The sequence below is a fragment of the Dermochelys coriacea genome, chromosome 6 (assembly GCF_009764565.3).
Source record: "Dermochelys coriacea isolate rDerCor1 chromosome 6, rDerCor1.pri.v4, whole genome shotgun sequence".
Taxonomy (NCBI): Eukaryota; Metazoa; Chordata; order Testudines; family Dermochelyidae; genus Dermochelys; species Dermochelys coriacea.
In genome coordinates, this window is record NC_050073.1 from 114,802,241 (window position 1) to 114,815,572 (window position 13,332).

The 13,332-nt window shown below is 40.0% G+C and overlaps 1 protein-coding gene across 4 annotated transcripts in view; it reads left to right on the forward strand.

Moving 5' to 3' along the window:
• KCNH5 (potassium voltage-gated channel subfamily H member 5) overlaps positions 1–13,332 on the forward strand; it is a 248,667-nt gene that overhangs the window by 46,212 nt on the left and 189,123 nt on the right. For all 4 annotated transcript variants that reach the window (XM_043516732.1, XM_038405932.2, XM_043516733.1 and 1 more), the window contains 2 exons: positions 6,943–7,058; positions 10,384–10,776. In XM_043516732.1, the coding sequence (XP_043372667.1) occupies positions 6,943–7,058; positions 10,384–10,776 (509 nt within the window). The remainder of the gene's footprint in view (positions 1–6,942; positions 7,059–10,383; positions 10,777–13,332) is intronic.

Below are 13,332 nucleotides of genomic sequence, written 5' to 3' on the forward strand. Positions count from 1 at the left end.
ATGAAGAAAACTGCAGAGGAAAAGTGTTGTAGCATGGAAAATGACAGTTCAGCTGCAGTAGCATGTACCACCAGGTGGGAAAGGGAGAAAGATTAGTTCTTGTCATTGCGCTTCTGAATCTTTCTCTCATGCCCATCGGCATTTTGGCCCTACGGCTCATATTAGTTTGGAGCTGTTGAACACAAACTACTACCTGAGTCGTCAGTGTGCTGCTACTGCAGAAAAGGCAAATGCAATTTTGGGTTGCATTCACAGAGGCATAGCATGCAAGTCACGGGAGGTGATAGTACTGCTCTGCTTGGCACTGATTAGGACAGTAGGATGATGGAACAGACTGCCTAGGGAGGTCATAGAAGCTTCTTCACTGGAGGTTTTCAAAAGGAGGCTGGGTAGTCATCTGTCTTGGATGGTTTAGACATAAATCCTGCATCTTGCAGGAGGTTAGACTAGATGACGCCTGCGGTCCCTTCTAGCCCTATGTGATTTTACCTTTGACTTCCTGGACGTGCAGAAGTCTCAATTCGAGTTTACAGGCAAGATTGAGGAAAGTTTCAATGGACTTCTGAATTTAAGGATAGACGATTTCTATGGATAATGAGAACATTCTCAGATTATGGAAGATATTTTAAAAACAGGGATGCAAATTCTCGTGTTTCAGTGTGTGACTGGGTGCCTGGGGTGGACCACACTGAGAATGCCACCTCAGGGCAGACTGCAAGAAACAGGGTAGACGCAGGTTTATTCTATATTTAGGTTCAGCAAGTCAGTAACAAAGAACGTCTATAGCACCACACTGGTTAATAACAAGTCCCTTTTAGCCATTCCAGCTCTTGACTCCAATCCAGATAACCAAATCTAATATCGTGAGAGGTTATTGAAAACCCAGTTCACCATATGTGAGGTTCTTACTAATTACAAAGGATCAGACATTTACCCCCAGGTCAATATGTATCTCTCATCTTACCCAAATATCATACAGTCAGCCAATCCTTAGTAAACTAACTAAAATATTCTTAATAAAAGGAAAGAAGAGAGTTATAAATGGTTAATAGATCATATACATGCAAATGATTGCAAAGTCCTTATATCAGGTTTGTAGCAGTGATGGAATAGACTGCTGGCTTGTAAAGTCTCTCTGGTAACTTCCAAAAGATTGGAAGATACTCAATCCATAGTTCAAGATGCTCCTTTTTAGTTGTAAGTCCACAGTCCAGAGAATTAGAGCAGGATAGAGGCAAAATGGAGTTTGCCTCAGAGGTCTTTTGCTGTGTGCATGGAAATTTACTGTCCCAAACAAAGCCCAAAGCCCCTATGTATGGAAAGTTACTGGCCCAACATGGAGTACAGGGTCACATGAGCATATCACCTGCCCCTATATGTTTTGCTGAATCACAGGGAGTAACCATTGGTTCCTCACTGGATGAAGTATCCACAGGAAGAGCTATCTGGACGGGATGTGTTTCTTTGATGGCCCATTGTGAGAGTGGAGTGTCCTTAATGGGCCATCAACACATAGCTGTCTAGCCGTGATGCAAATCTACCTGGAGGCTGTCACCCAGGAACAAAACGCATGTTGGAGATACAAATACATAGCCAATATTAATAACTTCTGATACAAAGATGATGCATGGATTTAATCAGGATAATCACACTTGATAGATTATAACTTTTCCATTGGTTTCAGAGTAGCAGCTGTGTTAGTCTCTATTCGCAAAAAGAAAAAGAGGACTTGTGGCACCTTAGAGACTAACAAATTTATTTGAGCATAAGCTTTCATGAGTTACAGCTCACTTCATCGGATGCATTCCGTGGATCCACTGAATGATCCGATGAAGTGAGCTGTAGCTCACGAAAGCTTTTGCTCGAATAAATTTGTTAGTCGCTAAGGTGCCACAAGTACAACTTTTCCATTGACACCTTACATAGAATCATAGAATCTCAGGGTTAGAAGGGACCTCAGGAGGTCATTTAGTCCAACCCGCTGCTGAAAGCAGGATCAATCCCCAACTAAATCATCCCAGCCAGGGCTTTGTCAAGCCTGACCTTAAAAACTTCTAAGCAAGGAGATTCCACCACCTCCCTAGGTAACGCATTCCAGTGTTTCACCACCCTCCTAGTGAAAAAGTTTTTCCTAATATCCAACCTAAACCTCCCCCACTGCAACTTGAGACCATTACTCCTCGTTCTGTCATCTGCTACCACTGAGAACAGTCTAGATCCACCTCTTTGGAACCCCCTTTCAGGTAATTGAAAGCAGCTATCAAATCTCCCCTCCTTCTTCTTCTCTGCAGACTAAACAATCCCAGTTCCCTAAGCCTCTCCTCATAAGTCATGTGTTCCAGTCCCATGATACACTTTGTGCAAGATTTGTTGCAATTGTATAACAGTGGTAATATCAATGCCATAAATGGTCATCTGTAATCGTACAGCATCACACGGTGCATGAACCAGAAACTAATTTAAGAAAAAAGCTTTTCTGATTGGCAGGTTATCTCCCAAATTGTCTTCGGCTTTTTTTATCTTCCTCTGAAGCACTCTGATATTGGTCGCTGTTGGAGACAGGATCAGCTTCGGGTCTGGTCTAGTCTAGTCTTTCCTATGTTCCTAGCAATTTGAATGGGATAACTCAACATCAGGCTTTTCAGATGGAGCTGTGTGAGCAGGACACAAACTTTTCTTTTTCCCACACAGCATTCTTTCTTTGTTACACGTCTGCAATCTGTGCAGCTTCTGCACTCCTCCCACAGTGAGAGTAATTAGTAGGACCGGAGGTCACACACACACATGATAAAATAATCATTCTTTTTAAGTCTCTGCTATATAGAAGCAGGAAAGAGAAGGAATAAATTGGGTGACATTTGAAAGATCATTGACAGCACTAGCCAGTCATGTAAATAGTGTCTGGCATATTTAAACACACACACACCACTTTTAAATATAATTCTGCATTTAGCTAGTCTACAACAGCATCAAGAAATACTATTGTGTATCCTGTAATGATTATTTAAGATGCAAAAGGAGAACAAGACAGCCTGCATACATTCTCGTCTTCCCACTCAGATCCCCCAGTACCTTGCAGTTGCTGTGTCTTTATTGGGTTGCATATATGAGCTTGGTGTTTATTCAATAACATCATGGCCAGATAGATTAGATTAGATGAAAACAGTATGCTGGACCTAATGTTGATTTATTGTAGGGTCACTTGAGGCCATGTTATATACCGCTTTCCTTCCCGAGCAAACCCTTTGGCTCCAATAGAACTTCACAAGGTTGAAGTCAGTGCAGAATTTGAGAACTTAAATCAGGATTGGATTTTTTTTTAAAAAGATTGGTTTTGGTGCAACAAGAAGTTATGGGCTTTGCTGCAGGAAACACTGGGTGAAATTCTATGGTCTGTGTCATGAAGGAGGTCAAGCTAGTTGATCACAATGGTCCCATTTGGCCTCCAAATCTATGAATCAAAATTTGGTTGATGGCTTTCATGTGTCATTGGATAAACTTGCCAAGATGAATTTATTTTAAAAGCTATAATTTTTCCTGCCTTTTCTCCTAGAGCTAAAAGTGCACTATTATTGAGTTGGTCTTATATACTCATTCAACCCCTTTTTGTATGTCTTACCTAGGGCAATCCTCTGGGGATCACCTATTCATGGTGGATACCAAGCACAGAACAGATGATTTTCTTATCCATGGATTTGTTAGGCATTTCTCATCAGGTTTCTGATTGCAACAGAAGAGGAATTTTTAAATCCAAATTTCTCTTAAATGAAGACCACCAGCAATTCATCATAGTATTGAAGGTTCTATGTGAAGAGACACAAAAAAAGGACTTGCGGGGCATTCCCTATCATCTACAGTACCAAACAAAAAAATCCTCATCTAATCACTAGGCAGATTAATGACCTAAACTTCAGGGAACAAAGTAAATCTTGACTCAGTGACCGTCTGCCATTAGAAAGTTCTGTCTATCTGACTGAGCTGATATAAATCTGACAAACAAAGGAATCCTGGATGGAGTCCAGATATTTGGCAGTAGCAGTTTTGGCTTCACTGATGACCTTCTTGTTCCTGTAATCTCTGGGTTGTAGGAAATGCTTATAGACTAAAGACTAAATCTTGGCCTCTGTGTACTTCCACTGATACCAGTGGAAGTTCCATATAAGTATGTCCATATAGCCCTATATTGACAATTGTATGCAGGTGGGTGATCCCACCACTGAACAGAGTTGCTCTTTGTCTGTGGTTCTTGTGGCATGACTGGAAAGTACTGAATGGAATCTGTGTGGTGTATCGTGGTCTCCAACAATTATGTGAAACATCGGCATAGAGTTGTCATAATTCCACTAATGTGCCCGGCTGCTCTCTGAAATCACTGGTTAAGAAAGATAAAACTCTTCTGACATTGTTTATTTACTTCTTCCTTGTCCCTCTTTCCTGCCAATTCTGTAGGGCAATTAAAAACAAAAGAAAATGGAAGATTTTTGCTCTAGAAATTGTTAGTTCCTGCTCAGAACAGTGAAATCTGTTTTGACATTGTGTAACAGAGCAGAGTACATGTTCCTAATTGAATATCAACAACTACTGAAAAGAAAGAGAACATACCATGTTACAGGCAATTCACAATTAAGGCTTATAGTTGGATAATTAAACAAAAACATTCAGGGATGCTATGCATTTTTACACTGCAGTTTCGACTTAGCAATATACAAGTAAAGCACCTTTGACAATCCCACATGCATCCGATGAAGTGAGCTGTAGCTCACGAAAGCTTATGCTCAAATAAATTTGTTAGTCTCTAAGGTGCCACAAGTACTCCTTTTCTTTTTGCGAATACAACTAACACGGCTGCTACTCTGAAACATGCTTTTGGGCCACTAATCAGGGGGGCTCTCCTAACATTCCAAATCCCTGAGTGGCTTCAAACAATTGCTATTTAAAAATACAAATCAGCATAACATAGAAAAGTTTCCCTCTTCCTTTCCCAAATGTGGAATTCCCCCTACACTATACCTGCCCAGTTCCCATGTTAGGCAAGATAAAATCTTTCACCTGCAACTACTTTTCTGTACAGAAAAAGCATTTGACCCTTTAAAGTCTAGTATTTCACCTCTTGCACGGCTAGAAATTGGGCTTCTATCCTACTGCAAATGGGAAGATTTCTGGTTTTACAACAGGATCCAGCACTTCCTTCTAGTCCTGGAAGCTCCTGTGATAAAGGACTTTAAAGGTATGATGTCTTTTATTTATAGAAAAGCCCTTTAGGTTGTTTTTGAGGCCCTCTCTAAGACAGTTAGAGTTGGACTGATAGTGACTAAGTGAGAGGAAGGGATATGTAGTTTAATAATGATAATTTTTTAAAACATAATACTAAAATATATATTGTATTATAGGTGGGGACAAATAATATTGCCTATTTTAAGTTAGCTGGACAATTCCCATTATAAGACCCTGTTTTCAGTTGTAGTATATATGTCATAGAATACTTAGTATATATTATAGGCAGAATTGGTAGCGCTGCCTATTATTATGGTTCCCATTATAAGACTTTGTTTTCAGTTGCTTAGAACTTTGCCAACTTTGCCAACTTGCAATGGTTTGGGATGAAATTTTCCATGCAGAGCATCTCCATCAGGTTGGAATTTGTGGGAAAGTTTTAGCTAAATTAGTTCAGCTGTTGTTGAGGATGAGGTTAGGGACAAATACGTTGTTTTGCCATGTTAATAAAAAAAATCTGTTGACCTTTTAATTTGAGAAGCTGTACTGCCCCTGTGCTTTGGAGCAGGGACTTGAAATTTGGCAAGGAAGTGACTTTCGCATCAAATATATGTACTTGTATACACAATACAAAAATGCATACATTAAAGCAAGGATTTTTTTAAAAAAATAATTAAATCTATTTGATTGTAGCTCCAGAGTGTTTCCTTCCCACCAACATCCAAGGGAAAGATCTTTATTTTCATTATGGCAAAGCTTGGATGCTATCCTGCTTAAGGGCCTTGAATTTTCATTGCCTCTCTTTTCTCCCTTTTCCTTCTCATCCATTTACACATATGTGGCCACTCTAACATACTGGTATTTGTTTGGTTGGGAACGCATAGTGCAGCAGCTCCCAGTTTGTGTTGCTATCAGTAATAAAGCAAAGACTGCTCCATGCTGAATTATGAAAGCGGGTTCGCCGGTGGCAGCCCAATGTGTGGTTTCTAAGCCACCTTTAAGGTATCTCTTTATCATTAGTTTAACAACTGAATTCATTTCTTAACTGTGTTTTACAATGTAGCCCTCAGTCTATTTTTAAGTGACTTCTTGAGACCTGAATGAATTTTCATCCAGCAGCATTGATATCAACATGCCTTTAATTTCAATTTGTATTTTTTTGTTTTGTTTCTGTAGTTTTATTTTTGCTGTTGGATCTTTTTTGGGGGATGGGAGGTGGGTAAAGGAAGGGTTAACTTTAGGTATGTAGGGCCTGATCCAAAGTCCATAAATCACTGGGAGTCTGTCCATTGGGTCCACTGGGCTTCGGATCAGGCCCGTGGCATAGTTCTTCGGATTACAGCAGCAGTACTCAAGATGGGCTTGATGCAAAGACTAGTGAAATCCATGGGAGTCTTTCCTATTGACTCCAGTGGCCTTGGAATTTAGCTCCAACACCAGAATAACTCCACCTGCAGCATAAGCTGTTTCTCAAAAACACAAAAGAAAGAAAATGCCTAAGTGTGTTAGTTTTACTCATTTTTACTCTTGATTAGCAGAGGTACCTACAGCACACGTTGGTATTATTCTGTTTTGCGGGGTATGTTAGTCTGGAGTCTGATGCCATGGCAAGCAGTTACTGAGAGAGAGACCATTCAAATCTGAAACTAACATCAGTCCACACGAATGAGATTTGCACTTGCTGAACTGTAACTAAATCCAACTTGCACATTTTCTTCTTCCTTGCAGGTTGGACAAAGTTTGCCCGATTGACACGAGCATTGACTAACAGCCGAAGTGTTCTGCAGCAGCTAACGCCAATGAACAAAGCTGAGGTGGTGCACAAACATTCAAGATTAGCTGAAGTAAGTGTGAGAGAGACTCCCGACTGCCCTTGTTTAAAAGACAGGAGGTGATGGATAAAAGAATTGGCGTCATTACTAACTGACATTTTAATATAAAGAATAGTCTTCCCTGCTATTGATTTCAAAATACATCTTTTACTTATGTGAAAGAGCATATTAAATACATACAGCCAGCTTTTCTGGATGGGGCACGACTGGTTCCCTTGCAAAAATCCACATTACCTGCATGGCCCTTTGTTCATGTTTGTGTAACTGTCATTTTGGTGCATTAATCAGGTAATTGCGCACCTCGGAGTGCACAATTACGCCATCTGCATGCAATTTTACACTCACATATGAACAAATTGACACCTTTACTCCCAGTGAGTAGTAACTTGCTCCTCAAGTAGTCCCAATGAAATAAATTGGACTGCTTGAGGATTAAGGTACTATCCCACAAGAGTCCCTGTTTGGCCGTATGGCGATTTGCATGCACAGAGAGTACATGTGTGCTTTTGTTCATGTATCTGTTGCACCCAGCTTTGAAAGTCTGTCCTGCTGTATTTTTATCACATCTTGTTGTTTAAAAGCTGTAAATTAAATCACTGTTAGCCTGCAAACTTTTCCTTTAACAGTGCAAATAATGCAACAGGTGAATGCTTTCAGGTTAACCAGTTAAAAAAGATTTGCTGACAGAAGCCAGGGTCTCTGTATCTCCCATTTCTCCCTTCCGGGTTTTCCATTTTTTTCCAGAGCCATCAACTTCAACCAGCTCTAGAATTGTCTGTAGATCAAAGAACTAGTTGATGGCAGAAATTAACCCCTTCCAGCCTAACAACACCCTCCCGCCCATCTCAGCGCCCTTCACATGAGCTACTGAAAATGACAGTCCCAGTTTCTCTGTGCCAGAGGGCTTTTGTACTGAGTTCAGTGTTAAAGATTGATGGCAGCATAAAATGTATCCTCTTCTCTTCGTAGTTTTTGTGCACATTTATAATGACAGTTCTACTTTAATGAAATCAAAGTTGAAATCTTCTTCTGTTTTCTACTCTTCTCACTGCTGGTTTTTTCCCATGAAGTATCCGCCACAGCCACTGAGACAGACGAGGTGATCCCTTCTCTAGCTTCTCTGTCTCAATGACTTCTCAGTGCTCTGTGAACCTGGTTGTGTCCAGTGGTTCTGGGCAAGAAGTTTGCCACTCCAGATGAGATACAGTTTACGAAGGGCAGAATATGCTGCCTACGTTTCAATATTATTAACAGGGTTTGTCATTTGCAGACGAAAACAAGTCAGAGTACAATTGAGCAGCATGAAGTGGAACCGTCCTTTTAACTTGTGGTCTTCCACAGGCAAACCTGTTGCTACCCACCTGCCATCAAGCGCAGCGTGGGGATATTTAAAGCACAGAACGAGACATGGTCTAATCTCTAATGAGGTTACAGTCTAATCTGAAATGAGACTCAACAATTGAGAGCAACAAAGAGTAGAGGGGAATGAAGGTAGTGTCCATCGGATCACAGTTACATCGTTAGCTGTTGCACACCTTGTAACTTGAAAGTGTTTTTTTTTCTTTTAATTTGCAACAGAGTGGCTGGCCCCTTAAGGGCTAGACTAGAGACCTGGGGCCTGCCAGCCCTAGTTACTAAGGCGGCACATGCAAGCAGGGATCCGCTGGCTCCCCTATAAAGAGCAGCGGGATGCTGCAGAGAGTGGGATGCTCAGGGGGACCAGAGTGAAGTACAGAGGCTGCTGGGAGTGAGCAGTCTCCAGCAGAGGAACTGGGGGGAGCTAGGGAGCAAGGCTACAGGCAGGCAAAGTGAGGGGGCGAAGAGTAAATGGAAGGACTTAAGGAGGGATTGGAGAACTTGATTTTGAATGTTTTGTTAAATTAACAACACTGCACTGTCCACTGTCTTCTCTGAGTAAAAGCCTTGCTTGGTTGCCTCCATTGAGTTTTGCCATTGACTTCCATGCAGCCAGGATTTCACACCCTAATCTTAGCAACACCTTTCCTCTCCTGCAAAGAAGAATGAAAAACGTTAATTAACTGCAAATTTATAATTGCAACACTTTTATACTTTGATTCATGCACTTAAATATTGTTCTGTTTATTTCAGACTCTCTCACTCCCTAGTCATCAAGAATACATTTCAGATTTGAATATTTTGACAAGTATGACACTTCTGTTTGCCATGTAGCAGCCACTGTGAATATGGTACATTAGCTCCAGTTAGGGGTACTGAAAGTGATGTAGTAGTACAATCAGTTCCTGGAGACTGAATGAATTTACTCTATCCTAATACCCATTTGGAATCCAAAATCCTAAATCTGCTGTTGGTTCCAAAATATATATATAGGTCTTTCATTTGGCAGCTCAATAAGTTAGTAAACCAGGGTAATCACTGTTTTGTTCCTTCCCACTTTAATTTCTCATGTTGGATTGAGATAAGTGATAATTAGACTAGCTAGAATAAATTGTTTTGGCCCTTTTACAAGGTTTGCCGTTCTAGATTTTACAAAGGTGAGTGTGCAGAAGATACTGGGAAAATACAAACTTTTGAAACTGTATTGAATTTATAAATATGTCCTAGGTCCAGTACTATTCAGTGTTTTCATTAGTGAGTTGGAAATGAGACTGTGCAAATGAAAAATAACATCAACGATGACTTAATATTGACTTTTTAGTGGCAACAACATTTTGTGCAGTCTGGAGAGAAAGGTAAGGAAGCATACATAACCCTATCTAGATATACAATTGCAAGCAGTTGGACCAGATCTTATGAACATAGTATTCTACATTAAAAGGAAGTCAGCCAATGAGGCTACAATCCAGTAGATCGTTGAGCAGGATAATGTTTTGGCTACCTTTTAGATTCAGATAGAGTTCAGGTATGAATGCTAAGCTTTCCAGTACCTGTAGGTAAGAAAGGGATCTCATATTTTTAAATGCAGGACCTGAGCTGGCACAGCTGTATCCAGATGGGCCTCATGCCTGTTAGTTGGCAGAGTACTTTACTTTGAACTTTTGAGCAGTAGTTGTTGGCCTTGTTTTTGCTCTGTCCATCTGCAAATGATTTTTGTTTTTGTAAGATTACCCTTACGCTTTACACTTTTCCCATTCATTGAGTGATAGCTACCTCCACCCATTCCTACATGATTTATTCACTGATGAGCTCATGAGATTAACCAATTAAATAATTTAGAAACTACAGGTAGCCTTGGAACCTTCAGGGTATAACGAAAACATTTGCTCCTTAATTCTGTGTATTACACAAATTCAGAAGGCACCCATTATAACGAATGTTAACTGAAAGCCATAACATCTGTGTTTCTTTCCTTTTATAGGTTCTCCAGCTCGGGTCTGATATTCTTCCTCAGTATAAACAAGAAGCTCCAAAGACTCCACCGCACATTATTTTACACTATTGTGCTTTTAAGACCACCTGGGACTGGGTCATCTTAATTCTAACCTTCTATACAGCAATTATGGTCCCCTACAATGTCTCCTTCAAAACGAAACAGAACAACATAGCTTGGCTGGTGTTGGACAGTGTGGTGGATGTTATTTTTCTGGTTGACATTGTTTTAAACTTCCATACAACCTTTGTTGGCCCTGGGGGAGAGGTTATATCTGATCCCAAACTCATAAGGATGAACTACCTGAAAACTTGGTTTGTGATAGACCTTCTGTCCTGTTTACCTTATGACATCATCAATGCCTTTGAGAATGTGGATGAGGTAAGCAATCTCAATCTGTATGAAATTGACTGCCCTGGGTTATTTCTAATTTTGAATTCAATTAGGGCCACGTTTATACTCACTATAGTGAATTGAAACTCTGTGCAAACATTGGAGGATAAAATTTGGCTGTTGGGCTTTTCACTAAGCAGTGTTGTCCTGTGTGGGAAGGGAAAGTGTCTTGCTAAGCAATACAAGAGAATATCCATGGTGTGCGTGATTTACAAAGTTATGGGGCAGATTTTAAAAATTGTTCACTGTTGACCCTAACTCTTCTTCCACTGAAGTCAATGGCAAAGCTCCCAGTGACTTCAGTGAGAGCAGAGACAAGGCCACCTCTGAATGGTTTTGAAAATCCTGGCCATAATTGCTATTTATACCCTGCTGTTTTTCCTTTCCTCCTTGCAGCGTTTTTTTCAACTTCTGTTTGAGAGATGAACTCCACTATTGTCTGTATTGTCTGCATTTTAAAAGGCTTAATTATACCCATATCTTGAATTTTTAGAAACTACTTGAGAAAAAAGTGAAAATCTTAAAAGGCCACTGAATTAAAGCTTCTTAACTTTTAGCCGTAATAACATTTAAAAAAAAATCAAGCTTGCAGGCTAAGATAATGGAGAAACAAACAATAACTATAAGTAATAATGCATACATGAAATGCTGTAGACAAAATTCATTATTAAAATGCAGCCATAATGGTATCAGAAGTCATTCTAATTTCCCTTTGGGGCCTCGTATCCTTCAGACGCTAAACAGATGAAAAAGTCTTTGTTCACTTTTTATTATTTGAACTGTTATTTGTTTGAACAGTACAATGATTTTTTTTTAATCCTTAAAGAATTCTCATCACTGCAATTATATAGCCTCACTTTAAAAAAAAATCCACACCCCTATTTCTTAACACAGGTTTTTTGGTACAGATTTTGCAAAGCTCTTTTTAAATGCCACCCCTGCTTCTCTACTCAGTATAAGCTTTTGATATTGTTCCATTTTATTTATAACAAATGTAACAGAAATAATGATCCTGGCAGTTTAAATGCAAGCTCATATGAGGGCTATCTCTCTGGAATCAAGTTATACAGACAATCAATGTAAGAAGCTGATCCTAACAAGGTTGTTAATGTACCATAGCTTATTAACATAAGAAGAAATACTAGTTCCATGTTAGCAAGAACCTGATTTTACAAAAATATAATAGGTGTTCAGGTTTGTGTGTTTGAATGTGGAAAACGAGCAGGACATGCATCACGGCATATAAACTATATATGCAGTTTTGCAGTTTGCTAACCTCTTTCTCTAATGTGTCATGGAATGCAACTCAGCTCAGATATTTGTAAAAGGGCAATGACTATACAAGAAATTACTGGCCGTGTGTGTGTGTGTGTGTGTGTGTGTAATGTTTAAAAAAAACCACCAATAACAAACACTAACAAAAAGGGGATTGTGAGCTACTCTAGGCCTAGAGCAATTATCACCAAGCTGCCTAACAAAGTAGATATTTGACAGTTTCCATTCCTGTTAAGTAAGTGAGCAATCTGTTGTATTTCTCTTTCATAAAATTTCATCATGTAGATCTGGAACATTTCAAAGAAGGATGGTTATTAGGAATCTAGTTACTAGTGCCTGCAAACAGGCTCTAGGGGCTTTTGAAGTCACTTGTGTAATAAGGCACTGAGCTCTTCTCCCCTACTCAATTTTCCTTTTTCTCTGCCTGCCAGCGCAGTCTTTTCTGATAGAGATGGCGGGTGTCTTCATTTATTACAGTTTAAATGTACATCTTTTTTACAGCTTTTGTTTTCTAAAAGGTTGTTGTTTGTGCTTTATCTTCATTTGGCTTTGACTTTTTTGAACTGACTGCTTTCCTGAGAGAGAACTTTTGGGCTTGATACCAGCAATTCTCCCAAATGATATTGATGTGATAAGGAAATTGAGATACTCAGGTTGGAAGTGCTGTGAGAAATATTCTCACATACTATAGGTCTGATGAGAAGGTGGCTCAGTTTCCTCCTGGAGCTAGGTAACAGAAAGACACGTTTCTACCTTTTTCTTCTGGAAAGTGCCTTGACTTCAAATTGTTCGCTGTGGCACTGAAGAAAAAAGAAGGGACTGGGTAAGGAACTTGGCTTCAAGCTGCGTCTTGAAGCAATGCTCAAGGCATACCCATCAGAATTCATTGCTGTGGAATCAGCACCTATTGACCTAGCACTTATGAAAAGTTTTCTGCTCCATTTTGGGCACATGGCTTGGCAATGAAGGATGGCCCAAAGGCAGGGTTAATCCCAAGAGGCTTTACAGAGTCCTATACAGGCTCTTCAACTTGTAGCCTGGCCCAACACTCCCCTCCAATCCCACAGCAAGGAGGGAGGAAATTCTTGGCTCTCTTTGCCTTCTGGAAATTTTGGGCTATGCTCTGACATTGGACCCCTGCAGATCATAAGTTCAACCCCCATTTTTCCCCATAGGACTCATCAGATGCACTGGCCATTTCCGGTGGGGATGAAGGCAGGTGGTAGAGTGGTAGCCCATGTTGTAGCTTTTCCTTTCTGTAGGGCCCTA